Source organism: Acinonyx jubatus, chromosome D2 (genome assembly GCF_027475565.1).
Source record: "Acinonyx jubatus isolate Ajub_Pintada_27869175 chromosome D2, VMU_Ajub_asm_v1.0, whole genome shotgun sequence".
Taxonomy (NCBI): Eukaryota; Metazoa; Chordata; class Mammalia; order Carnivora; family Felidae; genus Acinonyx; species Acinonyx jubatus.
Genome location: NC_069393.1, coordinates 33,238,049 through 33,266,047, shown reverse-complemented (window position 1 = coordinate 33,266,047; position 27,999 = coordinate 33,238,049). Strand labels below are relative to the sequence as shown.

The following is a 27,999-nucleotide window of genomic DNA, read 5'->3' as shown; positions in this document are numbered from 1 at the left end:
GATCTGGGCATAGAGTGAAGAAAAGGTGATTAGAAATAGAAAGAGCTAATATTGAAAATACTTAACTACCAGAAGAGCACAGGCACCAACTAATCAGAATAGGCACTGCCTAGGGGCACCTGGGTGGCTTAGTTGGTAAAACATCTGACTTTGGCTCAGGTCATGATCTTGCAGTTCACGAGTTCGACACCTGAATCGGGCTCTGTGCTGACAGCTCAGAGCCTGGAGCCTGCTTCGGACTCTGTGTCTCCCTCTCTCTCTGCCCCTCCCCCACTTGCACTCTGTTTCTCTCTCAGAAATAAACAAATAATAAGAATAGGCAGTGCCTGTAGATAATTGGTCCAGCTGTATCCAAGAATGGGAGGCTGTGATTAGAGGTTGGCTGCCCCAACTTCAAAGGAAGTTGACACTGAATATGTTAAAAAGGACCCATCAAAGATAATGTCAGAGTTCCTTGAAGGTTGGAAGAATTGGTAGTAACTCTGCTAAAAATGGGAGTAATTGTGAAGGAATGCCCATTTTGATGGCCAGAGTTTTATTTTGGCCACACTGAGATTGAGAGACAGGTGAAGATCTGGGTGGAGAGGACTTTTAAGGTGCTGGGAAGTACCTGGGGTAGCCCAGGGAAGAGGTCAGTACTGGACCTGCAGATAGGGCTCATATGAGTGAATCACAGGAGTTCACTCATTCAGCCAAATTCCATGCTTCAGGAACTGGGAAGATAACACCATAATCCACCCTGTAAGGTGTTCAGAGTTGGAGAGAGACAGAGAAACCAGCAGTGCCCATGTAGTCTGGTAAGGTCTATGAGGGAGGTGTATATAGGGCAGGTGCTGGGGGAGCAGAGGCCAGCATCTGAGCCAAAACAGGAAATCTTCCTGAAGGAGATGGCCCATGACCTGAGTTTGAAGGACTCCTTTGATCTTGCTAGGTTGAAGTGGGCAGGAGATGGGAGGGATATTCCAGGCAGAGGAAATAGCACAAGATGTATAGGTTTGAAACAGTGTGGTGATTCTGGGAACTTCAGTAGCTCTGAAAGCCTGAAGGAAAAAGTGATTGCACGACGTAGGACCTGAAATAAAGCAGTAACAGCCGAGGTGGTAGTAAAAAGATGGATAAAGGAGACATTGAAGGACAGGTTTCTGATGGAAATTTCTAGATGGCTGCCTCCAAGGATGAGTGTTAGGCATAGCCTTGTAATATTAGCTTAAGGAGCTAATTAAAAAGATATATATTCCAGGATCCACCCTGGAATTCAGATTCAGGAAGCTTTGGGTGGGAGGTGGAATCTGAATTTAATAATACTCCCCTTCTCCCATATGAATCTAAAGCGCATGAAGGTTTAAAAGGTCAGTAAATGCATATTTTCAGGGCTATCTGTCATTGAGAGGCTGGAAGAAGAGGAATCATCAAAGGAAACAGAAAACACAGAAGAGGTGGGAGAAGAACATATGTGTACAACATTGTCTGACCTTACAGAGCACTGAGAAGGAGGAGGGCTAGGCAAAAAAAAAAAAAAAAAAAAAAAAAATCGTTAAATAAATTGCCTTAAATGAGAACGTATGTGGGGAACCCAGTGCCTGATCCTGCTATGTGCTCAGTACATGAGTTTTGTGCTTGAGAGAAGACTTTGAATATAGTAGCTGGATCAGAGGCAAAGATGCAAATGTTTGAGAAGGGAATAATCATCCAAAATTAAATGGCCAGCAACAAGTTGAGGAAAATATTCACAGCAGGTATGATGGGAAGGGTTAATATTATTTTTATACAAAAAAGCTTTCTCTAACAAATAAGAATCCCCCCTAAAATCCAGTAAATAAGTGGTCAGAGAAGATGCACTGACAACCCCATAAAGAGGAGGTAGAACTGGTTAATAAATGTGGATGTTTAGCCTTGCTAGTAACAAAGAAATGCAGGTTGAAATGAGGTGCCATTTTTTGACTCTTAAGTTTGTGGTAGTAGCATAAATAACAGTGGCCCTTTCTGAAACAGTCTGCATGTCAAAAGCCATAAAAATGTTCCTGCTCTTTTTACCCTTTAATTTTACTTCTGGGAATTTGTCCTAAAGAAATTCAAGGAGCGCCTGGCTGGCTCACCTGGTAGAGCAGTAGAGCGTGTGACTCTTGATCTCAGGGTTGTGAGTTTGAGCCCCATGCTGGGTGGAGAGATGACTAAAAAAAATAAATAAACTTTAGAAAAAAAATAATTCAAAATAAAAAAACTGAAAGCGGAAGGATGTTCAACATGACATTTGTAATTGAAAAAATTGGAGACAATTTCAAAAGTCAATAAGATAATGACCAAATAATTCAAGAAATCCATTTACTAGACTTTTACAAAGTTATTAATTTTCATGACTATATAATGTTTTATATTAAGTAAAAAAAAAAAGTGGGATATAAAGCAATTCGTACACTATCATCTAAATTTTGTTTGAAAAAATGATATGTTTTTGATTATATTTGGTATATATCATGTGGAAGAAACCCCATGAAGTATTAATAGTAACTTCACTGGATGATGGGAATTTGGGAAACTTTTATTTTATATATTTTTCTATGTTTTCTACCTTTTTTACCTAGACCGTGCATTACTTTGATAATCAGAGTAAAAATCAAAATACTATTTGTTTCAAAAAGTAAGGCATCAACTTGTATGTAGCTTATAATGATGTTTTTTTAATTGTGTAAGAAAAAAGACTAGCAAGACAAATAGGAGTAGGTGGGTTTTTTTCCTTCTTTGTTTTCCAAGTTGCTTATAATATGGCTACAGACCTTTTAGAATCAGGAACATGTATATAACAGTGAATGGCGTGGCTGGATGGAAGTACTGGCAAAGGCAGAGGGGAGGGCAATGCAAGATGTGTGGGGTTCAACTTTTCTGGACTCTCTTGAAGGTCAAGGTCACCACATGTGTATATGAGGGAGGCCTATGAAGTTGCCCAAAAGATGCTGACCTGTGAGCATCCTGGGCTCTTATAGACCCACCTTTCTTTCCCAGCTTCCCCTTCCCAATTCCTGGTGTTTAAGGTCTGTAGAGAGGCTTGTTTCTCACTGTCCAGAAGTTTTCACAAGATGCTGAGCTATTAGCATTGGTTTGAGCATCGACTCTTTTTGAATTTAGGGACCCCAGGTTCTGGTTAGACTTATTTAATAGTGGTATAGGGACCCAGGGTCTGTAGAAGAATGACAGCCACTTGTGAGGACAAGACTCTGGGAGGGGGGGGGGCACAAACTCTCAGATCCTGAGAGGCCTCTAGTTGAGGACTAGCCCCAAGGCCAGAATGGCCATCCAGTTTTAAAAAAAATAAAGGAACAAAAGAAAAAAACAAGGGATATAGCCATTTCCTTAAGTACTATTTGGATATTTGTTTAAGTATGGAAAGTAGGTTTGAACCTTTTTCTGATTTCAAATTTTAAATATTTAATTTTTAAATAAAAGTGAGATGTGATTCTTTAAAAATGATCTGGTATTGAAACAATGCTGCAGTGTGCTGGTTGAGAGGAGCTCAACTATACATGGTTGAGGGCAAAGCCCTGAAAGGATGGAGAGAGGAACTGGAAGAAGTCTACTAACCCAGTAGAAACTAGCCCTTGGGTAGAAGAGGATTATCTTAGGTTTTCCTGCAGGACAGTTTAGGAAAAAGAGAGGCAGCTGGAATTGAGAACTTACTCCCCATTAGGTGAAGCAGACGATAGAAAGTGCTCTACCTAAGGTGAAGTCCAGGTGAAAGCTTGACAGCATGTTACTGAAAATCACAAGAACCAAGATTAGGCCTGGTCAGTGTCCCTGCAGTTTTCACTCCAGTGATTCTGGGCAAGTTAGAAACCTGTGCTCTGCTTTAGCCTGGGGAGAAACCAGTGTCCACAAACCCAGTTCAACTCAGCAAAAGTTTGTTGATCATATGCTAACTTTAAGGCATTTTGCTAGGCATAGAGGAGATTAAAAAGATGGACCTTCCCTCACATTGTAAACACTCTAGTTGGATAAAAGGATAAGTATGGATGTAGCACACCTTCCTCTTTTTGAGGAATAATTTTGGAAGTAAAATCTCATTTTGGGGCATAAATGAAAGACTAATGCAAAAGAAGTCCAATTAGGGGTTTCTGACTGGCTCAGTCAGTAGAGCATGCAACTCTTGATCTCAGGATCGTGAGTTTGAGCCCCACATTGGGCACAGAGATAATTTTTTTAAAAAAAGAAGAAGAGGGGCCCCTGGGTGGCTCAGTCAGTTAAGAGTCCAACTCTTGGTTTCGGCTCAGGTCATGATCTCACGGTGTGTGAGTTCGAGGCCTGCGTCGGGCTCCGTGCCGACAGCACAGAGCCTGCTTGGGATTCTCTCTCTCCCTCTCCCTCTGCCCCTCCCCCACTCACTCACTCTGTCTCTCTCTCAAAAATAAATAAATAAAACTTAAAAAAAATTTTTTTTAATTTAAAATAAATTAAAAAAAGAAGCAGAAGCTGCCCAATTATATTTAGGCTTTCTTTTCCTTTAGATGTAATTTTCAATTCTTTTCAATACTTGTAGTCCCTTTCTTTTCAATTTAATACCATCCTGAAGATGTCTTCTAAAGTAGAATGCAGGCTCTTAAGGAAAGGAGCATTTATCTGACATGTTCACTGTGCCTAGAATAGTAGTCAGACAACAGATAGGACATGTTCCAAGGGTACTTCTGTCTCCCAGCAAGCTAATTATAAAGTGCTTTCACCTTTTAGACACAGCCTTCTGAGATGTACTTTCAGTGTTCCATGTGGTCTTTATGTTTATGCTCTTGTTTCACATCTGAGCATAAAGTCCATGAGCATCTGGCTGAGGGCTAAAGAATCACTGCTTTCAACATTCCCCCTGGTTCACATCTTGATGTCTTTGTCATCACCGCACTTTTAATCACCAGCACTCCTATTTTCCCATTTCCCACTAATTCCAAAATGCAGTGAGATACTGTAGTCTTATAAATGAGCATGGCCACACTGACAAAGAAAGGGATGCTACCAATTCACTGTTTACCAGATGATTTTCAAAAGCTCAACATTTTTATCTGAAAAGCAGTATAGGGGTGCGGCAAAAAACAAACAAACAAAAAAACTAGGTTCAGAAGTATAATGTCTCTAAAGCTGAGGATGGCCCCGAGTGGCTTTTGCTATTTACCTGGTAGCTGCTTGCCCAAATTTTGGGCAGACCTAGTAATGAGAGAAAATAAATAACCTTATAGGAGAGCCAGCCTTGTAAGCCCAAACCTATCAATTTGCAGCAAAATGTTACCTTCATAAACTTGTGAGTTAATCTCTTCACAAAGCTTTGAGCAATGCTGAGACATTTTAGAATATACTAAATCTGGGTTTGTGAACCTGACAGCAAAGGAGGTCTTCTCCCAGGGTCTGGAGGGATTTGTGTGCCTGGTGGTCTAGGTGCTGTTTTAATCCTTCTGGTGCTGGGCTCCAGGTCTCCTTCTTCCACTCTTTCCTCCTGAGGCAGAGCCCGCGCTGCTGCACTAACCTGCAGCGTCTCTGTGCTTCTCTTCTTACCTCCTCTTTCCCCTTCTCTTTCCCTTTTGCTGTGGTGTGTCCAGAAAAGGAAGTCGAGTTCCAGCGTGCACCTAATGGTGAGCCTTGCCTGCCCACCCATCTGCCTCCTCCATGCTGCCTGCGTGCCCGCCTGCCAGCCACGCAAACCCATTCTGCCATGTGCGTGTGCTTCACTCATCCTCACTGCATGTCTGTGCTGTGTGGGCAAGCGTGGCCTGTCCTGCCAAGCAGGGGCCATTGCCCAAGGTTTCCCGGTGACCTAAAAAATGGGCATCGGAATGTATGGTATGGCACCCCCTGCTGCAGAACTTGGACTGCCTCCAGCAGCCCAGGGCAGGAAGTGAAGCTAGGAGGGACTTGGAGCCAGGTGGCAGTCACAGGGAGAGACCCTCACTCGCTATTGCTCAGGAGGAGAGGCCCTGCTCACTGGGGCCTCCTGCTACAGACTGGCAGCTGGTGGGCATCTGTGTGGTGGGCAGAGGACCTGGTTGTAGGCTTACAGCCCTGAGCCTTACTGTCAGCCTTTTCCCCTATGCAAGTGCCCATTAACAGGCTGTGCCTAACATTTCATCCTTCCCCACCCACCCCTCAGGAGGAGCAGCTGAAAGAATCCAGAGAACGTACCTTTCTTTCTCATGGGACACAGGCCACCAAGGGGAGGGAGCACAGCAGCCTGAATTGTTATGAAACCATCCATTAAAGCCAGAGGTCGGTCCACCTGGGTGACATCTCAGCCTTCTGCAGATATGGCAGGCTTAAGAGCACCCTGGAGTTCTTGCTCCCTGCCAAGATCTCTGTCTCAGCTAGGCTTTGCAGGGAGGGCAGCCTTATCCAATGAGTCCCAAACAGGTCAGACTTAGTAGCTGAGCTAGGGGGGTGGGGAATAGAAGAGAGCAGAGTTTATGTGAGTTTAGACCCACATCCTGACTATTCCTGGGACCCCTTTTTTCCAGCCTGCAGAGTTCAGTGGAGTCTGGTAGTACTTGGTACCTGGCTTAAGGTTCCATGCCTAGCACTGGGTTTGGGGACATGTCAGCCATTGACAGCAAGCTAGGGTTGGATGCCTTCAGGTCTGGTCTAAGGAGCCATAAAAGAAGCCTCCAGTCAAGAAGTAGGACAGTCTTGCTAGCTTTCTGTGTGTGTCCTAGGAAGGAAGAAGCACATCCTAACTGCCAAGGTGTCCTCATTTGTGCCCTGCACAGAGATGGTAGCTACATGTTTGTCTCTCTGTCTTTTGAAGAACATGCAGGCATCAGGCTGCTCTTTGGTGGCCACTGGCTCCACTGGGACTCCCAGTGATACTGAGTACATTGGTGAGGGTATCATAAGAAGCAGAGGGGATTGTAAGAGGCAAAAGAGCCTCTTATAGATATGGCTCCCCCACCCCGGAGATCAGCCTCCTTCCTTCCTCACCATCCTCCCCCACCTTCCTTGCTGTGCCATTCAGTATAACATTTCAAAAGGCAAGGAGATATCCCAGTGGTCTGCTGCTGTTAGGAATGTTCGCCCGCTAGGCAGCCTACTTTCCCGGGGGCTGGGTTCTGGGACCATAGCCACAGCCACCCACCCTGGATTCACCTGCCCTGCCTTGGAGTTCTGCTCTCACTCCCAGTTGAGCAAATCCAAGATTTATCAGGCAGAAAATATATCTGTGCCAACTGCATAGCCTTGTCTCTGCTCCCTGGGGGCAGTGGGTGCATTCTGTATCCAAAGTCACATTCCCCCCCTTTCCTCTAGGCGAGGAAATCTCGCCACCATCTTCTAGGCGAGGTTTTTTTTTTTCTCTTCATGTTCCTCCTCTTTTCAGATCAGGCTCCGAGCTGATGTTTTAAGGGAAAGGAAATGCAGGTGGCAGGTTGAAAGGGCAGCAGGAGACTGCCCACAGATAGGGGGCCCAGAGTTTCTGAATTTTGTTCTGCTCTCTTATAAACCACCCTTCTTTTTCCCTGTAAAATAAGAAGATCCTGAATTTCTTTGAGCGAAGTATGATTGTGCAGTGACGTGGCATCTGACATAAGCAGAGATTTCTGGAGAGATGCTTTAAAACTAGCCTCAGGGCTAATCCCACCTTAAGGATGCTTCCAGAGCTAGGTCTCTGGGCCTCTCCCAATACTCCCCTCCTCGGATTGATCATCTCTCCGACCATTGCTCCCATCCACATAGTATTACGGAGGCCACCTCAGGCCTAGCTCCTCCGGGCCAGGCCGGGGGGCAAGGGAGGTCTGGGAGTCGAACCTGAGCAGCTTTGGTAACTCTAGAGGAACTAAACCATCTGTTTTCTTGTCTCAGCCACAGAGCAACAACAAAAACAGTCTCGTAAGCCCAGCCCAAGAGCCCGCGCCCTTGCAGACGGCCATGGTACCTCCTGACTACGGCTTCTCCGCCTCTGCCCCTGGCTGCCTCCCGCTCCTTCTCCCTTCCTCTTCTTGCCCTCCCTCCCAGGCCTCCTTGGCCCTTTCCTTCTAGTCCCTATAGAGCAGGCTGCTTTGTGTACTGCCCTGTGGGCCCCTTCCCCTCATTGTCCCATGTGGCCATGCTCCTTCCTGCACCGCACAGCTGCTGCTCCTGCTCTTTTCGCTTTTGGGGGGGAAGAGTGGTCAGGGCTCTCAGCTAAACCTCTCAGCCCCAGGCTGGGCCCCCATGGGTCTGCTGTGGGAGCCGGGAAGGTGAGTGGCTTATAAAAGAAGAGGGTAGGAGCTTTCTTTGGACCTGCACATCGGTTCTTAGAGGCTCCTTGTAAACTCTGCCTCGGCTTCTCCTTTGCAAAGCTTTGAACAAGAAGGAGGGCTGGGGTCCCTTGCCTCTGGATGGTGCTGAGGTCTCTGAGTTCCTGGAGAGCCCCATGCTGGGGGCACTGTGTGCTCCCAGAGCACCTTCTGCTAGTGGTGGCTAACTAGAGAGTTAGCATGGGGGGTGACTGGGAGAGAAGGAGGGATAATTGTGCCTGCAGACCCGGACCCTCGTGCTGCCTTATGGCACAACAGGGACAGGAACTCTGGGGAAAGGTGGTAAAGCAAGCAGGTCTCTGGGCTCAGCTTGCTGAGGGGCCATCCTGGGTCTTTCTGGGAGACCTTAGTCTACTCTCCCTGTGTCCCTTCCTCCTACATACTCCTTGATGAATGCTGTTGGCAGCGCCTGGCCTGGACCCTCAGCCCCACAGCTCCTCCAGTGTACCTGTCCCGTGGGAAAGAACACTCAGATCTAGCAGGAATCAAGGAATCAGGGACAGAGGCCCTTGACCTCTCAGCTTCCCTGGTACCTGCTTTTGTTAAGTGCCAGGCCTCTCCTTCTTTCTCAGCCAGTGCTGTCCCCTAAATCTGGGGTTTCCCAGCTGTCTGGGACCCAGTTGAGCCAGGATATTTTGTCTTGTGGGAATGGCTGGTGGGCAGGCCTCAGTGGTCATCATAGGGTCTGTGATGGGATAAGGATAGGGTCCCTCAGGGAAAAGCTGTAGGTCTGTCCTGAGGACAAGAGGGTAATTTTCATCTTCTCTCACAGGAGCCACAAACCACCGTGGTGCACAATGCTACAGATGGGATCAAGGTGAGTGGCTCCTGAGCTGGTCTCCTGCTTTATGGATCAGCAGGAAACAGGTGGGCTGGATCACAGGGTCTATGGGTCCTGCAGATGGCAGATGACAGGCCACACCTCAAGGCCACAGTATGTGTGGAGTCCAGGCTGGGAATACCGTGCATCTGTTTGTTTCCTGGACAGCAGTATACTTCAAGCTCTATAGTCAGGCAGGCCTGGGTTTGAATCTGAGGCCACTGTCACTCTGGTGCTCTGCACTTCAATTTGCTTCTCTGTAAATTGAGGATAATAATAATTAAATCTCACTCCATGACTTGTGAGGCTTAAATGGCAGCAATTAGCTAGAAAAACAGAGGAGAGTATAACCAGACCCTTAGAACATCCTCCATTGCCTCCCCCACTATGCCCTCAGTAACTTTGTCTTATTTTCACTACTCATGACAAGATAAAAATCTCTCTCCACAGGTGTGGGGGAGGCAGATAATAAACCAAAAACCAAATAAGTAAGATAAAATCCAGTAGTGGTAAATGCTATGAAGAAATAATACAAAGTAAAAAAAGGGGGGGGGGTGAACAAGGCCTTTAATTAAGTGGTCAGGGAAGGACTTCCTCAAGAGGTGATTTTTGAGCTAAAAACTAAACAATAGGAAGGAGACAGCTGGGCTGACTCTGGAGCAGAATGCCCTAGACAGGCAGGCTGCAAGTGTAGGAGCTTAGCATGTATACAGAACAGAGGAAACGAAGCAGAGCCTAGAGCATGGAGCCAGGGGAGAGTGGCATTGGGCGGTGGGGGAGGGAGGCGGAGGGGGGGGGGAGGGAGGCGGTGGCGGGGGAGGGAGGCGGTGGGGGGGAGGATGCGGGTGGCACAGGGAAGAGGGAAGGGAGTGGCGGGGGAAGGGGGGCAGGGTGATGATGTTGGAGAAGCTGGCAGGCCTGCTTCGTAGGACTTCATAGTAGTTTGCATTTTATTCCAGCAGTCAGGAGAAGCTATTGGAGGTTCTTAGCAGGAGAGTCATATAGTCTAATTTACACTTTGAAAAGCCCCTCTGGCTGTGTTATGGGCAAGAGCTTTAGGGAGGTAGGCAAGTATGGATGCAGGGGGCCCAGGAAGCTATTGTAGTTCAGGTCCCAGATGTTGGTAACTTGGAATCAAATAGTAGCTGTGCATTTAAAGAGAAGGGGTAGGGGTGCCAGGCTGGCTGGCTCAGTTGGTGAAGCATGTGACTCTTGATCTTGGAGTAGTGAGTTCGAGTCCCATATTGGGTGTAGAGTTACTTAAACGTAAAATCTTTCTTTTAAAAAATGAAGAGTTAAGAGACAGGACTTACTTTGGAGGTAGAACTAAGAGATTTGAATTTAGATTGGATAATTAAGATATAAGAGAAAGAGGGGTGCCTGGGTGGCTCAGTTGGTTAAGCTTCCTACTTGATTTCAGCTCAGGTCACAATCTCAGGGTTTGTGAGTTCGAGCCCCGCATCGGGCTCTGTGCTGACAGCTCAGAGCCTGCTTGGGATTCTCTCTCTCCTCTCTCACCGCCCCTCTCTACTTGTGCGCGCGCTCTCTCTCTCTCTCTCTCAAAATAAATGAATAAACATTTAAAAAAAATAGAAAGCAAAGATTCAACCTAGAATCAAACCTAGAAGGTGACTGTAGGTTTTAACAACAAGATAGATATTGTCATTTACTGAGTTGGGGAAGACTTGGGAGGGGATCTGGGAACCCAAGGTGTTATAAAAGTCAGATGGCAAGGGTGAAAATAGAACGTCCTGTGATTCTTCCTTGCACCTCCTGCAGGAGCACATACTCTGCTTCTGTTTTGCTCAGTTTCTCTGGTTTCTAAGGGCCTGAGTGTTATAGAAACATGTTCTTTTTGGCCTACAGGGCTCCACAGAGAGCTGCAACACCACCACAGAAGATGAAGACCTCAAAGGTAGGTGCTGGCAGGGTCGGGAAGGGACCCTAGCAGTGTCCCTGGTACCTTGGCTCCAGTGGGGCACCTGTCTTGTCTGTCCCCAGAACTGAGAATGGTGACTCCTTAGACTCTAGGAGAGGGCTTGGCATAAAAGCTACTCTCTGTGGGTTGTGAGGTCCCTGTCTGGCCTGGCTGGGCTAGGCAAGAGGCTTCTCTTTTTTGACCCCAGGTCTGGAATAGCTAACCTAGAGTTTTTCCTAAGCCTTTCCAGGGCCAGGGCCAGGGCTCAGAGAACTGTTCCTGTTGCTGATAATGATGAGACATCGCTGTACAGGGACATCCTGAGCCCCTGCAGAAGTAGCCCTTAAATATAGTGAGTCATTAGTAGGGTGACCAATGGTCCCAATTTCCCTAGGACTGAGGTGATTCCCAGAATGTGGAACTTTCAGTTTTAAAACTAGAACGGTCCTGGGCACATTGGAATCAGTCACTCTCATCACAAAGTCTTGACATGAATGATGGAGCCAGAACCACATTTGGCCATATCCAGGTGGTCCTGTGAGGACCACCACCCTAAGCTTGGGCCTGGCCAGGAGGGCCAGGGGGTGTGGGAGGGCGTGGCAGGCCAGACCCCTGGGAATCTCTGCCCTGCTCTTTGGTTTGGCCTCCTGGAATTGTTCCCTTTGCCACAGTAAGTGGCCTGAGGCCAGGCTCTCAGAAAAGATGGAGAAATGCTGCAGGACAGAGCTAAGAGAACACACACAGGAGCAGTAAGGGGGCAATAAACCTTTGGGAACGAAAAAAAAATAGCATAAATGTATAAAGCAATAAACAACAGTACCTCTAGGGCTGCTGGGATTAAGGCCAGAGCAATTCAGTTCTGGTGATGCTGGTGGAGTCAGTGGCTCCTTCACTGCTGGGCTCTTGACCTTGTAGCCTAGCGCCCTAGAACATCTTCCCTGGGAGCAGGGGTCCTTGTACAGTCTGTTTGAAGGCTCCTCTGTAAGCCACAAGCCCAAGTCTGTGCACCTTCCCGGGGCTCTCAGCTGGGAGGCCTCTCTGGCAGAGGCGGCAGCGTGGGATGTGGTCCAGTGTCCACAGCAGCCCGAGGCGTTGCCTTGCCCCAGCTCTGCAGTGCCACGGGCTTGGGTCCTGTCTGGCTTGCTCGCTCACCTGCCTTGTTCTGTTTGTTTTGGCTGCTCTGCCTTGCCCTGCCCTGCCCTGGCTGGCTAGCTGCCCCGCTCCGCACTGGGAATGGCAGCTCGGTGCCTGAAGGACGGAGCTCCCGGGACAGAACAGCCCCCTCTGCAGGCATGCAGCCCCAGCCTTCTCTCTGCTCCTCAGCCAGTAAGTGTGAGGGAGGCACAATCTGGCTTCTGTCTCCCTGGCTCGTCCTGAAGCCCCTCAGGGATCCCCCCCAGAGCTGTCAGCCCAGCCCAGCTATCTGTCTTAGTAAGCTTGGGGAGCTCGGCCTCTGCTGGGTGGGGGAGCTGATTGGAGGTGCTGTTAATACCAGGCAGGGGCCCCTGGGACCAGGGCCCAAAGACATAAAGAAGAGTGGGTGGAAGAACATGGCATTGTGGGAAGGAATAGAAAGCCACTGGGATATTCAGTGGGCCTTGCCTCAGCAACGAGCCAGGAAGAAAGGCTGAGTCAGAAATCAGGTCAAAGGTGGTGGGAGCGGGGATGATGGTGAAATTGCCATAAGCCAAGAACCGTGTTGGGATGTGGTGTTTCCTGAGGCTCAGCACATCATATTAAGAGCATGAGGCTTGGGGTGAGACAGACCTGAGTTTAAATCCCAGCTTCAAAATGTGTGAAGTAGCTTAAATCTCCCAGAGCCTCAGCTTCTTTATCTGTATAATGGGAATAAAATAGCACCTACCTGATAGCACTGTTATGAAAATAAATGAGATAGTAGAATGTCTTGATATGATGCCTTGCTGGATTAATGGTAGCTCATATTTTTATTTTAAGTTGTGTCTGTGTAGAGGATGCCTTTGTCTGCTTCTTTTCCTTCTATTATCTGTCCTTTTAAAGTTTCTAAACACAATCCTCTTCACCCTTAGGGCCCCAGTCAGGTCCTGCAAATGGGTTTGGTGGGTTGGAGAGGGGGTGTGTATGAGTGTGTGTGTGTGTGTGTGTGTGTCTGTGTGTGTGTGTGTTCACATACCTGCTTGCCTCTAGAAAGTGGATGCAGCTCGTTTGTTCCCCTAAGATGCTACTTACTCACCTGGAGCTGCCTCCGTGACAGTACTGGTGGCTATGGGGCCACCACCTGGCTGTATCTTTGGCTGCACTGCCCTCTCCCAGCTGTGCCTCTTGGCTGTGCTGTTCTAATGCTCGCATTTGTCTTGCAGCCTCTCGCTCCTGTGAGGAAAGGCTTGTGGCCTGGGCCAGCCCGGGGCTCTGGTCAGGGTTGGCCTGAGCTCAGCCTGAGCCCTCTCTTACCCTGGTGGCCTCTGCTGATAGTGGCGCTCCCTGTCAGTGAGCTGCCTGTGAGTGTAGGATGCCACCAAAAGTCCCTTGGCTTTGGATAGGGTGGAGGTGGGGGGCTCTTTGGGCACCAGTTCTGCCTGCTGTCATTCTGAACCTTGTCTCAGTTTTCTTGGGGGATGCATCCTGGCATGAGAGCTGGTACGAGATTTAGAGCTATTCTAAGGCTCGTCCAGGGTAAATGGAGACATCTCTCTGGTGAGAGGCTCTGTTTAAAAAGAGTGTTTATAGTTCCAAGATCCTTTATCCCAGAAAAGCCCTGTGGAGGAGATGAGCAGGGTAAAGAGAATTAAGCATCTGTCCCAGGGCTCTGTTCATCCTTGTGGAGCCCTCATCCTTGGCTAGGTTCTGCTCTCAGGCTGGCTGTTGCCCAGGACTAGGTTCTGGACCACTGAATGAGGGCTGGGGTGGTGTAGTGGTGGTGGTAATTGAGACCTGACTGAGCCCCTTCAGGTGAGAGAAGTAAGCCCCTTCAGGGTGGTGGAAACAGCCATATTAGGAGATGCTTCTTAGAGAGGCTGAATGTGCTGGGGATGGGGTAGAGAGTCTGGTCAGAGTATTCATGATGGCTAGGCTCCTCAACTGTAAAAGACAAGAGTGTTTTTTGCATCCTGGTTGTTGATGGAGAGGGAGACAAAGGCCAGGGAGCCATAAGCAGTGGGTGGGCTTCAGGAGGAGGGGGCCATTAGCTCTACAGACAACAGAGAAGGAATGAAGAGAAAAGTGGGCTCACTCTTCTGCAGAGGGCCTTAATGTTAAAGACAGAGAAGAGGGATGTCTTTGTCACAGAGATCACAGGGGGTTCTCTGAAGGATTGGGGAGGGTTCTCTGTCACTTGGGAGCTCCTCAATCCCGTGCAGGTAAATTGCTGGATTTCCCCCCCCCCCCCCCCGCAGTGCGGAAACAGGAGATCATTAAGATCACAGAACAACTGATTGAGGCCATCAACAATGGGGACTTTGAAGCCTACACGTGAGTAGAGACCCATTTCCTTGAAACCCAAGTCAACTCTAGAAGCCTTCCCACTTCCCCAAAATCAGCTTGGACCCTGGGAAAAGGGAAGGCTGGGCCTTGGGCACAATGCTTGAATTAAATACCAGGCCCTTGGGCTGGAATCCCTCCCAGATAGATACCCTATGATAATACCCCACCCCCACCTACCCCCATTCCCTACCCCTGCCATGGTGTCTTGGTGGTGGGCTGAGAGGGTAAGACCCTAAGATCTTAGCCATCTTGTCAGACCTAGCCCGCAGCTAACATGCTGCAGGACAGACATCACTGACAAGGAAGAAAGACAAGTAATCCTATAGGAGACTGACAGGCTATTTTTTTTTTCTGCAGGAAGATTTGCGATCCAGGCCTCACTTCCTTTGAACCTGAGGCCCTTGGTAACCTCGTGGAGGGGATGGATTTCCATAAGTTTTACTTTGAGAATCGTGAGTGGGTTCGTGCTGCTGATATACTCCTGCCTGACCCTTTACCCCCTTTGCCTCTGTCCCTGCTCACCATCTCCTCTTCCCAGTTGCCTGCTTTTCCCTTATTTGACCTGCTTGGCTGCACCTTGTTCTATGTGTTTGCTTCCTTGTGCCCTGAGGATGGTCTAAAACTGACACCTTTGAAGGACTTGCTTCAGAGCCCCACGTGCCCCGTCATTCTGCAGCTGCTTTGTGGCACAATCAGGGTCACGATTCCTTTAAGCCTCACCTCTTTCCACAATGACTGGAAACCACTGAGATTAGGTTGAGATGACGTCAGCAAGTAGTAATGAAGCTCTGTATGTATAGATTTCACAGTAGAGGAAATTAAAACCAGGATAAGAATGTACAAGCAAGTAGCAGGGCACTGTGGGTGATTTGTGAGATCAGAAGTTGTGGCTGGGGCCTCCTGAATATGGAGGGAAGCAGTCCTGGCTGAGGGGCTGTATACTCTGGACTCTGGACAGTTCGTGGAAGTTCCAGGGAATAAGAAGATGAATCACCACCTCCTCCTGTCTTTCTCTCCACTTTCTAGCACCCTCCTCCTCCCTATTTTTTTTTTTTTTCTTTTCTTTCCCATTTTATCCCGGGCCTTCCCCCATCCTGCCCTGAGGTTTTTTTGTTTGTTTGTTTGTTTTTTGGTTTTTTTTTTTGTTTTTTCTGTGGCTTTTTTTTTTGTCACAGTTTTTTTCTACTAACTACCATCCTCTCCATGTCGGCTGCAAATGTAAACCCTTGGCTATCTAAGTAATTCTGTTAGCCAGAAGCAGTTTCAGAGATTATAGAAGCCCTAGGGAGGGTCTCAGGTAGACCCTGTCTAACATTTGAAATGAATTAAAATGTGAATCTCATTAAAAGCAACACAGTTCACAGTGTTCGCTGATAATGGCAATCCAACTTCTTTTGGCCTTCCCGCAGCAGAATCTGGGAACCCTAGGAATATCCTGAGCTTGGTGCTTTGGTGATTCTATTTTAACTTTGGACATTTTTTTTTTTCCAAATCACAAATCAATTTTGAAATCTTAAGCTCTTGATTTTGCTCTGCAGCCAGTTAGGGTCAAGCCAACCCTTATGAAATCTAAACATCGGCCTGGAAGAATGGAAAGATCATAGGCTTTAGTTAAGAGTCAGATGGTCCTGAGTTCAAATGTTGTGTGATTTGGGAAAATTACTTAACCTCCTTGAGCCTGCTTCATTATTTCATAATAAAGAAAATAATATTGACCAAGAAATAATAGTTTATGTATGTAAAACCCCTAGTGCAATGTCTGATTAAAGTAGTAGTTGTTATTATCATTGTTCTCCACCTCTTTCTTCCATTTGGATAATTGAGACTACTGTTATGGGGTTTCCTGGCCTTTGGTGTATGGGGGACTTAGGGACTCCCAGAATGGTTGCTGGAAAAGAGGGTGAGACCTGGAAGAGCAGGCTGGGAGGAAAATGTCAGTGCCCAGGCCTGATGCCCTCCTACCTACTGCACTCTGCCTTGCCCCCTGCAGTTCTATCCAAGAACAGCAAGCCCATCCACACCACCATCCTGAACCCGCACGTCCACGTGATTGGGGAGGACGCAGCTTGCATCGCCTACATCCGCCTCACCCAGTACATCGATGGGCAGGGTCGGCCTCGCACCAGCCAGTCGGAGGAGACCCGGGTCTGGCACCGCCGGGATGGCAAGTGGCTCAATGTCCACTATCACTGCTCAGGAGCCCCTGCTGCACCGCTGCAGTGAGCTCAGCCACAGGTGCACCTGGTGGGGGGGTGGGGTGAGGAGGGGGACAGATGGGATCAGAGGAGGAAGAGGAGGTTGAGAAGTGGCACTAGGGGAAGAGATATAGATCATCCCAGGGGAGTGGCAAAGGCTGTCAGACAGACTTGTGTCTGGCCCTAGGACTCTAAGTTGGGTGACTTTGGACAGGTTACTTCCCTACCCTAAGCCTGTTTCTTTAGCTGTCAAAAAAGAGAGAAAGAGTGGTACCTACTTCATTGAGTTGTAAGGATTAAATAAGATACTCAGAAGTAAAGCATTTGCTTAGCAAATGTGAAGCAATGTTATATTTAAATGCTAGCTTCTCCCCCATCCTCCACCTTCTCAGGCAGACTTGGCCACATGTCTAGTGTGTTTAAGTCCCTGGAACTCATCTGTGTGCTTATTGTCCTTTGTTCTGTTACCACGTCTGTCCTCTTTGACAGGGGCATTAGGAGATCCCAGCCGGAGGTCAAACCTTCGCAGCCAGTGGCTCTGGAGGGCCTGAGTGACAGCGGCAGTCCTGTTCGTTTGAGGTTTAAAACAATTAAATTACAAAGCGGCAGCAGCCAATGCACGCCCCTGCATGCAGCCCTCCCGCCCGCCCTTCGTGTCTGTCTCTGCTGTACCGAGGTGTTTTTTACATTTAAGAAAAAAAAAGAAAAAAAGATTGTTTAAAAAAAAATGGAATCCATACCATGATGCGTTTTAAAACCACCGATAGCCCTTGGGCTGGCAAGAAGGCAGGAGTTTGTGTGACACCCGTCCTGGCATGAGCAGCCGGCTCACCCACCAGCCCTGAAGAGGTGAGCTCGGCCTCTGGCCTCCGTGGACTCAGGGGACCAGGCAAGAACTCTGACAGAGCTTTGGGGGCTGTGATGTGATTGCAGCCCCTGAGGTGGCCTGCCTGCCCCAGGTCTAGGAATGGACTTCTTCTGAACTTGCATAGCGCCTAGAATGAGGCTGATGAGAACATCGTGGCCATCAGACCTACTTGTGAGAGAACGCAGAGCTCCCAGCCTGCTGTGGAGGCAGCTGAGAAGCAGTGGCCTCGGGACTGAGGGCCTGGACGTTGCTGTACTGTTCCATTTAGTGTAGAAAGGAAGAGAATTGGTGCTGCAGAAGTGTGTCCGCCACAAAGCTGTTGAGAAACCTCGTGTTAGTCTGACATGTACTCACTTACTCATCCATTTCTATAGGATGCACAATGCACGTGGGCCCTGATACTGAGGCCCAATACCTGCAGCTGGGAAAGGGGAGGGGTTGCTGCTTTGCTTTGTGTTTGTTTTCTTATAACTTAGCAAGGAGAGAGTCAGGCCCTGGTCAGGGCTCCCCTTGCTGCCTTTGGCAGTTCTGTTTCTGTGCCGATTTGGACCATCTTTGTCTTGACTTTTCATTGTGGTGGTCCCTGTGCTGACCCTCATCTGGGCCTGGGCCCTCTGCCAAGTGCCCCTGTGGGATGGGAGGAGTTGAGGCAGCGGGATTGAGTTGATGGTTGTTTCTATGCATTCAGGCTGCCCTCAGGACTGCCTCCCTTCTTACTCTTCCCTTGCTGCACGCCCATCTCTTTACCTGTCTTTGAGATTGACCTGACTGCTCTGGCAAGAAGAGATGTTCTCTTTAAAGAGGCCTCTCTACTGACCAACTGAAGTATATGACTTACTGCTGGACAATCTGCATGGGCATCACCCCCCCCCTCACCTGCATGTACCCAAAAGAGGTGTCCAGAGCCAAGGCTCCTACATTCATTGTCCCTCTCTGTGCTCAAGGAGTTCCATTCCAGGAAGGAAAGATCTGTACCCTAAGCAGATAGCAGAGAAGATAATGGAGGAGCAACTGGTCATGGCCTTGGTTTCCCCCAGAACAACTATGCAGACTTATCTGCACAAATATCTGCACTATTGGGGGAAAGGTGGGTAAATCCCAGCTTCCTGAACTATCTTCAGGAGGCACAGGAGCTGGGAGAAGAGGCAGAGCTACAGGTTTACCTTGGAGCCAGCTGAGAAGAGAGCAGACTCACAGGTGCTGGTGCTTGGGTTTAGCCAGGCTCCTCTGAGCACCTCATGCATGCCTCAGCCCCTGGGCCCCAGCCCTTTCTTGCCCTGCAGCCTGCAGTACCAGCACGCAGACGCCTTCACCACAGGGTTTGGTTTTGCTGGCTTGAAGACAAATGGTCTTAGAGTTCATTAAGACCCATAGCTTCATATGGCTGCTCCAGCCCCACTTCTTAGCATTCTTACTCCTCTTCTGGGGCTAATGTCAGCATCTATAGACAATAGACTATAAAAAAAAAAAAAACAACCACCTTTTAAACAGGAAATGGAAGGCATTTGATGCAGAATTTTTGCATGATGACATAGAAATAATTTAAAAATAGTTAGTGTTTGTTCTGAATGTTGGTAGACCCTTCATAGCTTTGTTACAATGAAACCTTGAACTGAAGATATTTAATAAAATAACCTTTAAACAGTCCATTGTGTTACTGCTGTTGGAAGCTTATGGCCAAAGGCTGATTGGAGCAGCCTGGGTTACAAGCCTTCAGATGAGGAGATGTAGCTTCTCCCACCTCCCTTTGGGCCCACTGTAAAATAAAACTTCCTCATAAACTCATCAACCTCCAACTGGCCCACTGGGCTGCTGAGGCGAGTTTGGAGTGGAGAGAAAAGATGTGGACCCTTAGCTGGCGGGCTAGGGGTCTCGCCCCGCCCCCGGGCCCCGCCCCCGGGCCCCGCCCGCGTCACGGGCTGCCCCGCCCCCTTCGCCCCTCAGTGGCCCGACTCGGCTCCCCCTTCGCAGGGCTGAGTGGACGAGCCCGAACCCTGGGCCCGCCCCTGCCCCGGGAGCCGCGGCGCCCGACGCTCGCCAGACTGTGCCACCGGGCGGGGAGGAGGGGGTGCGCCTCTGCGGGCGGGGCGCGCAGCCCGCCGTCTCGGAGGCCGAGGCTCGACCGAGCGCTACGGAGGACTGTTCGGCCGCCCAGCACCTCGGCAGTGCAGCTGCCAGGCCCGGACTCTGCGGGGACCTGAGGGGCGTCACGAGCGGCAGCGAGCCGCCTCCCCCCACCCCGGGTGGGAGCGGTGGTTGGGCCCGGCTGCGGCAGAGCGTTCTCTCGGAGATGGCGGAGCCGCCGCGACGCGGCCCAAGGCCCCGAGAGCTGGGAAGCCGGGCAGCCCCGGGACGCGGCGGAGCCCGGGGACAGCGGGGACGCCGCCTAGTCCGCCGGGTGAGCCGCCCTTGAGGGTAACCACCCCCCACTCAGAGGGTGGCCCCCACCCACGGTCTCCCGCAGTCCCTCCCCTCACAGACTTCCCCTCAGTGTTGCCACCATAACCACCCGCGGGTTTGTCCCGGGCGGCCCTCAGCGCGGCCCAGCGCTCCCCTCTCCTGCGTCCCCTCCGCTAGCCTCCCTCGTAGTTGCTTCATTTCCCTCAGTAGGGGGCTCCTCCTCCCCTCGGGGCTCTCCCAGCCCAATGCTTGCCTCGATGTCACCCCGAGCTCTCCTCGGCGTGTCCCTTGCCCGGTCCCCATCTGGCGCTCCCTTCATATCCACCTGTGACCCCATGGCCCCCTCAGCAGGGACCCTCTACCCGTGACTCCTGGTATGGCAGCCCCGCATTCCCACGTCGCTCGCTCCTCGGTACCCCCCCCCCCCCCCCGCGGCATCTGCACCACTTGTCTCCCCGCCTTCCCTGGTTCCTCTCACTAGTGCTGTCGCCCAGCCCAGGCCTGGGTGACCCCTTTGGTTTCTGCCTCAGAAACCTCCCGCTGCTGCTCACACGTACAGCAACCCTTTCCCCGCGTTCCTACTTCGGTATCTATCATCCCATCCCACACTCGACCCCAATAGCTCCCTCAGCACCCCTTCCCTAAATATTGCTGCTGCTTCTTCTAGGTGTGAAGCCAACATGCAGTGGTTAAGAACACGGGCTGTGGAGCTCTACAGGCCTGACTTTGAATCCCAGTTCCTCCACTGACTGACTGAGCTGTGTGATCCTGGGCAAGTGACTAAGCTTCTCTGGACCTCAAATTACTCACATGTAAAATGGGGATAATAATAGTGTCTGCCTCTTACCTACCTTCCAGGGCTGATGTGAGCATTAAATATATGGAAAGCTCTTGGAAGAATGTCTGACAAAGAGTAAGCTCTCACTATTTACAATTATTCTTAACAGTAATGGGGGAGACACCCTGAGTGTCCACTTCGTGTCAGTGAGGACTTCTCACTACTGTGTTTTCCCTAAAGAGTTTCCTTTAATTCTTAGGATTCACCCCTTCCCATCACTATTTCAGTCCTCTCCCCAGCTTTCTTTTCATGTCAATTTTACCCAGGCCAAAGCTGAACTGTTCTTAAATCATCTCTCTCAATTCTGAGGAACCCTGTCTCTGCCTGATCTCACCCCTGAGATGTATATACCTGGGAGTGGGTAGCAGAGAAGGATTGCCAGTCCTTGGCCTTACTAGGAATGGCTAAGCTGGAGAGAACAACAATAAAGCTTCTAGAAGCAGTCTATATATTTAAGAAAACAGTCTCCAAAATTAGGTCTCCCTGAAACTGTTTTCTGATCACACTGTCCTTACCCCTTTCTTACTGGTTGGGTATGACTTAAGCTGTTGTAGCTCTCATCCAGCCCCACTAAGTTTGCTATCTTTTTGTAACAGGATTCAATCCCTCATGTCTCCATAGGCTAGCTCAGGACCCTTCTGAGCTGTTCAGTGATGAGGATATAGTATCACCTAGGCTAAGTTAGGAAGGTGAACTGAAGTGATAGGAAGACAGACTGGACTCAGCCCTCTGGCTTCTCTCAGGCCCCAGTGATGTGGTCTGCCCTGGGGCTACATTTTTATCACCTCTCTGACACTCGTGCAGGTGAGATGAAGGACAGGGGATGAGTAATTTTTCACAAGTAATAGAGAGTTTCTGGGTTTGGAAGTGAATCGAATGATTAGGTAGCACCATTTCTTTTACCTTTCGAATCTCCCCACCCCCCATCATAGTGTTCTCACTACAAGTTCGTTAGTGCTTCTAGCTTGTGATGTTGGGTTTGATTGATGAGGAAGATTAACAGACTCATGAGTTTCCTCTTATCTCATATTTCATTGGAGCACGGGACTTGTGGGGCTTTCTGTCCCTTCCTCACAGGACGACCAGAGCTCCTGCTGGCTGGCCAACTGCTTAGTCGTGGGCTGGGAACTTCTTCCAGAGCAGGTTCATTTTCGCCCTCCTGAGCTGTTTGGTCTCCTTTTGATGGGAGATTTGTTCCCTTCCAGCCCTTGAATATACTGCTCTAGCTCTGAGTTTAGCTCAGGAAGGAGAATTTATATTCTAAGAAAGGCAACAAGCTATGAAGTGAAGGTATGAGACTCAGATTGTGTTGTTCTTCTACAGGAGCTTTTTTTTTTTTTGGAGAACAAATCATCCTGTGAGCAGGAGGTAAGAGAGATGGGTGAAGAGGGGAATGGGTTAATGATACACTTTCAGGTGGAGAAGTAACCCATTGATTTTTCTGTGTTACAGATAGTGAGGGCAGGGATTATGAACTTTGTTGACCTCTAATGTGAGGAGCTCAGCAGGACCAAGAGTGGAGCCTGGCTAGATTTGCATCCTGAAGCCATGGACCAGGGGGCCATGGTGACTTGAGACCAGTGGACTGTGTCCAGTTGCCCCTCGTTGCCCCTTCTAACTCCCCTACCCTAAAGTAAGGGGAGTTGGCTCCAACTTTTCAGGGAACTAACCCTGAGGAAATCATTTTCCCTTACTTTCCTATCCTACCCTCTTAAGAGAGCCCAGCCTATAGAACTCCTACCTCCCATCCCCTGAGGTAGACCCCATCCCTGCCTCCCCTTCCCCGCCATGCTCAAGCTGTGGAAGGTGGTACGCCCAGCTCGGCAGCTGGAACTGCACCGCCTCATACTGCTGCTGATCGCTTTCAGTCTGGGCTCCATGGGCTTCCTGGCTTACTACGTATCCACCAGCCCCAAGGCCAAGGAACCCTTGCCCCTGCCCTTGGGAGACTGCAGCAGTGGTGGGGCAGCTGGCCCTGGCCCTGTACGTCCACCAGTCCCACCACGGCCCCCCAGGCCACCAGAGACAGCTCGAACTGAACCTGTGGTCCTTGTGTTTGTGGAGAGTGCATACTCACAGCTGGGGCAGGAGATTGTGGCCATCTTGGAGTCTAGTCGTTTTCGTTATAGCACTGAGCTAGCACCCGGCCGAGGGGACATGCCCACACTGACTGATCATACCCGTGGCCGCTATGTCTTGGTCATTTATGAAAACCTGCTCAAGTATGTCAACCTGGATGCCTGGAGTCGGGAACTGTTAGACCGGTACTGTGTGGAGTACGGTGTGGGCATCATTGGCTTTTTCCGAGCCCATGAACATAGCCTACTGAGTGCCCAGCTCAAGGGTTTTCCCCTTTTCCTACACTCAAACTTGGGGCTCCGGGACTACCAAGTGAATCCTTCTGCCCCCTTACTGCATCTCACACGCCCCAGCCGCCTGGAACCTGGGCCGCTGCCTGGTGATGACTGGACCATCTTCCAATCCAATCATAGCACATATGAACCAGTGCTTCTTGCCAGCCTTCGGCCAGCTGAATCCCCTGTGCCAGGACCAGTGCCTCGCCGGACCCGGCTTCCCACTGTCGTACAAGACCTGGGGCTTCATGATGGCATCCAGCGGGTGCTCTTTGGCCATGGCCTTTCCTTCTGGCTCCACAAACTTGTTTTTGTTGATGCTGTTGCATACCTCACTGGCAAGCGCCTCTGCCTAGACCTTGACCGCTACATCTTGGTAGACATTGATGACATCTTTGTGGGCAAGGAAGGTACCCGCATGAAGGTGGCTGATGTTGAGGTCAGTCTTTTTCCTGACTCAAATTTCTTTCCTTAGAAGCTGTTTCAAGCTCTGTCCTATCAGACTCCTTTGATTCTGAGCTTGTCATAGGTATACTCCCTGCCCTTTTCAGGCAGGAAGAACATTACTTTTCATTTTTCTCCTGATCAGTCTGCTCTCATGATTTCTTGTGTTCCTGCTACTCTTCCCAGGCTCTGTTGACCACCCAGAACAAACTCAGGACCTTAGTCCCCAACTTCACTTTCAACTTGGGCTTCTCGGGCAAGTTCTATCATACTGGTGAGTGTATTCCCCTGTTCCTTCAGCATATCTGTCTTAGTTTGGACTGTCCCTTCACTGTTCATCTTCCTGGGCAGGCAAGTTGGAGAAAAGGGGCAGGGTTTGGGGTCCAAATGTGGTGAGGAGCTAGCGGTGGATATGAATTTAGGTTAGCATGGGTGGCTGAAGAGCAAGTCAGCAGTGGGGCAAAATAGTCTCAGGTGGGCAGAAGTCAGCAGTCTTATCCCAAGAATGGAAGATGGTCAGTGTTGTTACAGAACAGAGGAGGGCACAGGGCCTGACTGGCTGTGGTCAGTGGTCAGTGTGTGGTCATAGGGACAGAGGAGGAAGATGCAGGGGACGACATGCTGCTGAAGCACCGCAAAGAGTTCTGGTGGTTCCCCCACATGTGGAGCCACATGCAGCCACACCTGTTCCACAATCGCTCCGTGCTGGCTGACCAGATGAGGCTCAACAAACAGTTTGCTCTGGTGAGACCCTTGGATCTGTTCCCCATACTTTTTCCCAGACATAATGATTCCTTTTCAACCTTCCCCTAATGGGGTGCCCTTTCCCTACCCTTTCCATTTGTCTTTCTGTGGAGGTATCCCCACCCTCTTTACCCTCTACTCCCTGAACCTCACCAGGTCCTGGTGAGAATCTATGCCATTCCCAGGAACATGGGATTCCCACGGATCTGGGGTATGCTGTGGCCCCCCACCACTCGGGTGTATACCCCATCCACACGCAACTCTATGAGGCCTGGAAATCTGTGTGGGGCATCCAGGTGACCAGCACTGAGGAATATCCCCATCTCCGCCCTGCCCGCTACCGCCGTGGCTTCATTCACAATGGCATTATGGTGAGGGACCCCTGATACAAACCTGAATCAAACTCCTACATTTAGACAGCCACCAACCTGCACTGACCTGTGTCCTCTCAACTGCCAGTCCAAGTTCACATAATAGGGGGTAAAGGGGTGAAAAGTCATAATGCACATAGTAAGAGTTTTATTGGTGTAACTCAGTACTTTACAAACCCAGGGAATCCTAATGCCTTAGGTCTTTTGTCCCTTATTTATTTTTCATTCTGCCTTTCAAATCTCATGTTAGTTTGTTTTTTCCTTCTTCTTCTAGGTATTACCACGGCAGACATGTGGACTCTTCACTCACACAATCTTCTATAATGAATATCCTGGAGGCTCTCGTGAACTAGACCGGAGCATCCGAGGTGGAGAGCTCTTTCTGACAGTGCTGCTTAATCCGGTAAGGTGCTGAGAGGAAGGGCTAGAAGATTGGAGAGCTGAAGTGTATGTAGGCTGGGAACTTTGCTCACCAAGCCTGGTTCTGAGGTGGGGTAGGCTCTCTAATTCTGACACGCAGGCTCCCTCTTGCAGATCAGCATTTTTATGACCCATCTGTCAAATTATGGAAATGATCGGCTGGGCCTGTATACCTTTGAGAGCCTGGTGCGTTTCCTTCAATGCTGGACACGGCTGCGCCTACAGACCCTTCCTCCTGTCCCTCTTGCACGAAAGTACTTTGAACTGTTCCCTCAAGAGCGAAGCCCCCTTTGGCAGGTATGGTTGGAGCTCAGGCTGACCAGAGACATGATGGGGGTGGAGAGAGTTGAAGAAAAGATGAAACATCTGATTCTTGGCCTCACCTTCAGAATCCCTGTGATGACAAGAGGCACAAAGATATCTGGTCCAAGGAGAAAACCTGTGATCGGCTACCCAAGTTCTTGATTGTGGGACCCCAGAAAACAGGTGAATCGTCCTTAGCCAACTTCTCTTGCCCTGCCTTAAGCCCAAAGGATTCTTTGGCCAAGGAATTCCCTTCTCATACCCACCTCTCCTTAATCCAGTCTCTTGCGACAGTGATTCTTAATCCTGAATCAGAATCATCTGTGGTTTGTTTTTTTTAAAGATCCACAAGTGATTCTGATGCAGTCAAGGCTGAGAACTACTATTTTAACTTCCCTGGGTCTCGCTGTCTTTTCCTTCTCTCACTCTAGTTTGTCCAAAGGGGAAATTACTACTCAGAGTGGTTATTTTCTCACCTCCTTAAAATTCATATTGTTGATCTGGCTTCTTTCCCAAAATAGCCTCGACCTTCTCTCCCATTTAGGGACCACAGCTATTCACTTCTTCCTGAGCCTGCACCCAGCTGTGACTAGCAGCTTCCCTAGCCCCAGCACCTTTGAGGAGATTCAGTTCTTCAACGGCCCTAATTACCACAAGGGTATTGATTGGTGAGACTGGGACCCTTTGTAATGCTTCTCAGAGGAACATTCCCTTCCCTCCAAATCCTCATTCCAGCTTCCACCAGTGCAGGTATCTGGCCCCTTCATGCTGCAAATTCTCTGCCTCTCCTCTGTGCTACTTCCTAGGTACATGGACTTCTTCCCTGTCCCTTCCAATGCCAGCACTGACTTTCTCTTTGAAAAAAGTGCCACCTACTTTGACTCAGAGGTTGTACCACGTCGGGGGGCTGCCCTTCTGCCACGAGCCAAGATCATCACTGTGCTCACCAACCCTGCTGACAGGGCCTACTCCTGGTATCAGGTGAGCCTGAAGCTAGGGATACATTAGGGTTTAAGTGAGGGAGGTGGTGACTGCTAGAGACAGAAAGGGAAGAGGGTAGGGAAACTAAATTGCTTTGGTGTGGGATTCCATTGCTGTGTATTCATCAGATCAAGAGTAGGGCAGAATAATTCTATCAAATCACCCATCCTTTCCTATTCCTTGTCCTTCAGCACCAGCGAGCACATGGAGACCCAGCTGCTCTGAATTATACTTTCTACCAGGTGATTTCAGCCTCCTCTCAGGCCCCTCTGGCACTTCGCTCCCTGCAGAACCGCTGTCTTGTCCCTGGCTACTATTCCACCCATCTGCAGCGCTGGCTGACTTACTACCCCTCTGGACAGGTACATGCCCCCCAGTAGCCTTTGTTGGGGTCCCCCTTCCCTTCTTTGTCCCTTCAGCCTAGAGGCTTCTAAGGAATACAGAGGGAACTACATCTCTGTCCCTTTAGTTGCTGATTGTGGATGGGCAAGAGCTGCGTACCAACCCAGCTGCCTCAATGGAGAGCATCCAGAAGTTCCTGGGTATCACACCCTTTCTGAACTACACACGGACCCTCAGGTGGGAGAGCATGACCCAGGGGAGGAGGAATCGGGGAAATGGGGAAACAGGTTGACCATGTCTGTTTGGAAGAGACATGTGTCCCTGTGAGCTGGGAGAGGTAATATACATTTATGGGGCTTGAATTTTCTTTTCTCCCTACCAATTAATGCCCTTTTGCTATTGAGCAGGTTTGATGAAGATAAGGGATTCTGGTGCCAGGGACTTGAAGGTGGGAAGACTCGTTGTCTGGGCAAAAGCAAAGGCCGGAGGTATCCGGATATGGACACTGAGGTGAGTAAAGCCTCAGACAAGGTATCCCTCTCTACCTCTGAGGTCTCATCCTGCGTCCCACTCCTTACCATTTCTGCCTCCATTTTTCTCGTCTCAGTCCCGCCTTTTTCTTATGGATTTTTTCCGGAACCACAATTTGGATCTGTCGAAGCTGCTAAGCCGGCTTGGACAGCCAGTGCCCTCATGGCTTCGGGAAGAACTGCAACATTCCAGTCTGGGCTGATGTCCAGGCCTCCTGTACCAGCAAAAGCGCCCCGCTACCCTAAAGGGCAAGCCCAGAGCAGGGCCCACAAGGGGTATTAGAGTGGCCCAGCCCCTGCCCCTTCTACCTCAGTGGCCCCCAGGCCTGGGATGGCTGAGAAGGAAAGGGCAGTCCTTTCCCATAGCTCTAGGGTCTTATAAAGGGGCTTCCCTTGATACCCCACATCATGGTACTAGGCACCTTCAACCCATGGTCTTTGAAGGTGGGTGAGAATGAAAGGGTCCAGGCAAGGTGTAGAGGAACTTATTAATCCAGTGATTTCCCTCTTCATTCTCAGCAGTATATCTATCTATACCTGGCTATGGGAGGGACCCCCCCCTACTGTGGGATCAATGGGATCTACCTGTGGCCCGGCCTCCCTAATGTCATTCACATTGAATGGGGATGAGGCCGGACAGTGGCTCATAGAGCTGAGTATGAGCCCTAGCTGTGGGCTAGAAATGTCCTTAATAAACATCCTTATTTTTCTGTTTTGTCTGCCTCACTGGAGTGGGAGAAACTTGGAATAAAGGAAGTAT

At 49.6% G+C, this 27,999-nt stretch overlaps 2 protein-coding genes across 24 annotated transcripts in view; both read left to right on the top strand.

Moving 5' to 3' along the window:
* The window catches only part of CAMK2G (calcium/calmodulin dependent protein kinase II gamma), a 56,018-nt gene extending 36,859 nt beyond the window's left edge, over positions 1–19,159 (top strand). For 3 of the 22 annotated variants that reach the window (XM_027062295.2, XM_027062297.2, XM_053207592.1), the window contains 9 exons: positions 5,571–5,603; positions 7,816–7,884; positions 9,025–9,069; positions 10,939–10,987; positions 12,203–12,316; positions 14,362–14,437; positions 14,807–14,901; positions 16,440–16,684; positions 17,134–19,159. In XM_027062295.2, the coding sequence (XP_026918096.1) occupies positions 5,571–5,603; positions 7,816–7,884; positions 9,025–9,069; positions 10,939–10,987; positions 12,203–12,316; positions 14,362–14,437; positions 14,807–14,901; positions 16,440–16,672 (714 nt within the window). In that variant the 3' untranslated portion in view covers positions 16,673–16,684; positions 17,134–19,159. Of the gene's footprint in view, positions 1–5,570; positions 5,604–7,815; positions 7,885–9,024; positions 9,070–10,938; positions 10,988–12,202; positions 12,317–14,361; positions 14,438–14,806; positions 14,910–16,439; positions 16,685–17,133 lie in introns of those variants that run through there. The other 19 variants (XM_027062299.2, XM_027062296.2, XM_053207594.1 and 16 more) reach the window with 10 other exon arrangements.
* A 378-nt stretch (positions 19,160–19,537) lies between these two features.
* Positions 19,538–27,949, top strand: NDST2 (N-deacetylase and N-sulfotransferase 2). 2 transcript variants are annotated; one of them, XM_027062291.2, is made up of 16 exons: positions 19,541–19,910; positions 20,580–20,825; positions 22,074–22,118; positions 22,203–23,543; positions 23,735–23,822; positions 24,138–24,292; positions 24,478–24,663; positions 24,938–25,066; positions 25,198–25,380; positions 25,473–25,569; positions 25,931–26,054; positions 26,193–26,367; positions 26,559–26,729; positions 26,837–26,946; positions 27,117–27,219; positions 27,317–27,949. In XM_027062291.2, exons 4-16 carry the CDS (start codon positions 22,539–22,541, stop codon positions 27,440–27,442), a joined length of 2,652 nt encoding a protein of 883 aa, XP_026918092.1. In that variant the 5' UTR covers positions 19,541–19,910; positions 20,580–20,825; positions 22,074–22,118; positions 22,203–22,538; the 3' UTR covers positions 27,443–27,949. The 2 variants fall into 2 exon arrangements, with proteins under 2 accessions (XP_026918095.1, XP_026918092.1); XM_027062294.2 differs by having other exon boundaries at positions 19,538–19,910; positions 20,580–23,543; positions 26,837–26,909.
* Positions 27,950–27,999: the final 50 nt, after the last annotated feature.